Source organism: Limulus polyphemus, unplaced genomic scaffold (assembly GCF_000517525.1).
Source record: "Limulus polyphemus unplaced genomic scaffold, Limulus_polyphemus-2.1.2 Scaffold2126, whole genome shotgun sequence".
Taxonomy (NCBI): Eukaryota; Metazoa; Arthropoda; class Merostomata; order Xiphosura; family Limulidae; genus Limulus; species Limulus polyphemus.
Genome location: NW_013667736.1, coordinates 42487 through 44869, shown reverse-complemented (window position 1 = coordinate 44869; position 2383 = coordinate 42487). Strand labels below are relative to the sequence as shown.

The following is a 2383-nucleotide window of genomic DNA, read 5'->3' as shown; positions in this document are numbered from 1 at the left end:
CATGTTAAAGTTTAACTGATGTCTGCTTTGTTTTTCATACCTTCCCTTTTTAATTATAACCATATCTATCACATGTTAAAGTTTAACTGATGTCTGCTTTGTTTTTCATACCTTCCCTTTTTAATTATAACCATATCTATCACATGTTAAAGTTTAACTGATGTCTGCTTTGTTTTTCATACCTTCCCTTTTTAATTATAACCATATCTATCACATGTTAAAGTTTAACTGATGTCTGCTTTGTTTTTCATACCTTCCATTTTTAATTTGATCATATCTATCACATGTTAAAGTTTAACTGATATCTGTGTTGTTTTTCATACCTTAGCTTTTCATTTGTAATTACAGTTATCATGTGCTAAGATATATCTGACATATGAGCCTGTAATAACAGTTTTTCATCTTTCAATTCTTAACTGTATATGTTATTGAAAAGTATACCATCTTACCATACTATCTTAACATGTGTGAAAGGTTTTGTTGTGGAAAGATGGAGATGGTGAATGAGTTGTATCTGTTGATAAGGTAGTGATATTAGAGTTGCCAGAAATGTTTAGAGGTGACACATTGTAAAGTTGATGTTTTTGAAGGTCCTGATAAGTGTAGATCATGATCCTTCTTGAAGAGGAAGTCTGAATTTTTCAAAAACGATTTCATAGTTGTTTTGTCTTTGTCAGGAAGATCAATTTAAATGTCAGAGTGGTCACTGTATTTCTAACAAACTTGTGTGTGATGGAAACAAGGACTGTCACGATGTATCTGATGAGCAGAACTGTCCGACACGTTATCCAGGAGGTCGATACTGTCACAATTCTTATTTTGAATGTAACAACACTGTAAGTAATTGTTTTTTTAATATTATGTCCATTTTAGATTAATATGCAAGTTTGAGTTCAAAACTAATATTTTATAATGGGAAATTTTCTGAAATATTAGAGGACTTAAATTTTCAGAAGAATTTCTATTACTGATGAATTTAAGTTCACTATTGGTTTAGTTTCTTTATCTCTTATTCTTATGTTTTGTTCGGTGTCAGAAATACGTATAATGTCAGGGAACTTAGAACTTGTGATTAAAAGAACTTTGAAATAACATAGTTCCAACAATGAACAATAGGTAAGAACTACAGAGACTCAGCAATAAAGAAACTAGAACCAGTATTTTTTAAATTATTATGAGTGATTAATGTAGCTTACATTTAAGTTATCTGGTATCAGTGATGTGCAGTTGGATTGGAAGTGATGAATTTTTTAAAGACTGCAAATGTATAAAGTTGAGAAAGAAAAAACTGTAATTTCAGTAACACTGTGTGGAAAAGTATTACTTGTGTTTTTGATATAAATAATTAATATAAAAAGGGATTGTACATCTTTAATGAGTTGGATTAAAAACTGATAGAACAAAGTAGTCTATAACACTGTTACTAATTTTTATAATTAAAAAAAAATCATTTTCAGTTTTGTTGCACCTGTATTTACAGGTATGTTTACAGCTTGACTTTGTTTGTGATGGTGATGATGACTGTGGTGATGCATCAGATGAGAAGGAAGACCTGTGCCGTAAGAGTCATTTCTATTGTACCCCCCTTAAAAATATGAGTTGTTAATATAATAGACTGAAACGAGCCAGGAAAATTGGTTGAACAATAACTATGATTGGGTGTATTTAGAAAAATCCAATATAACACGTGTTAACCCATGTATAAGCTAAACTGTTTATAAAAAGAAACACACTTGCTCATTGATTAACTGAATATGAGTATTATTGTTTTTTCTAAACAGTTATTCATCATGAAGTTGAATTTTCTTGTAGTGAGTACAGTGAACTATATATATGTGATTATATCTGTACCATAAATGGAAGAAAATATGATTTTGATGGTTTAATAATTGTGAGGACCTACAAATAACAAAAAAACATTTGAATACAGTTTAATATAATAGAAATATTCTGTATCCTTGAAGGATGCAAGATCTTTTCTGTCAAACTGGAAACTTATAAACCTTATAGCCTTATAAACCACTGTTAAAAAAAACAACACAAATGTGTATTATTTTGTAAGTAGTTAAAAAAGGATGTATTAAACAGAGAACATCTTCTCCGAACCTGGATAAATACCTTTCCAACTAACTTACAGTTTAATTTATATTTTAAATCAACTTTTTATCATTTTTTTTTTACTAATTTTGCTTCTTTCCTTACATACTATTCATCAGATGTTTTGTTCACAAATCACACGTTTACATAAATTCATGGCTGATGTTATTACCGCATACTCAGGACTAGGATATTACACTTCTAACATACCATTTGACAATTGTACGTCCTTGAAGATATTACACTTATAACACACCATTTGACAATTGTACGTCCTTGAAGATAT

The 2383-nt window shown here is 29.5% G+C and overlaps 1 protein-coding gene across 1 annotated transcript in view; it reads left to right on the top strand.

Moving 5' to 3' along the window:
- The window catches only part of LOC106466025 (low-density lipoprotein receptor-related protein 2-like), a 91213-nt gene that overhangs the window by 70896 nt on the left and 17934 nt on the right, over positions 1-2383 (top strand). Inside the window, exons 55-56 of the mRNA XM_013926273.2 lie at positions 678-836; positions 1481-1559. Coding sequence (XP_013781727.1) covers positions 678-836; positions 1481-1559 — 238 coding nt within the window. The remainder of the gene's footprint in view (positions 1-677; positions 837-1480; positions 1560-2383) is intronic.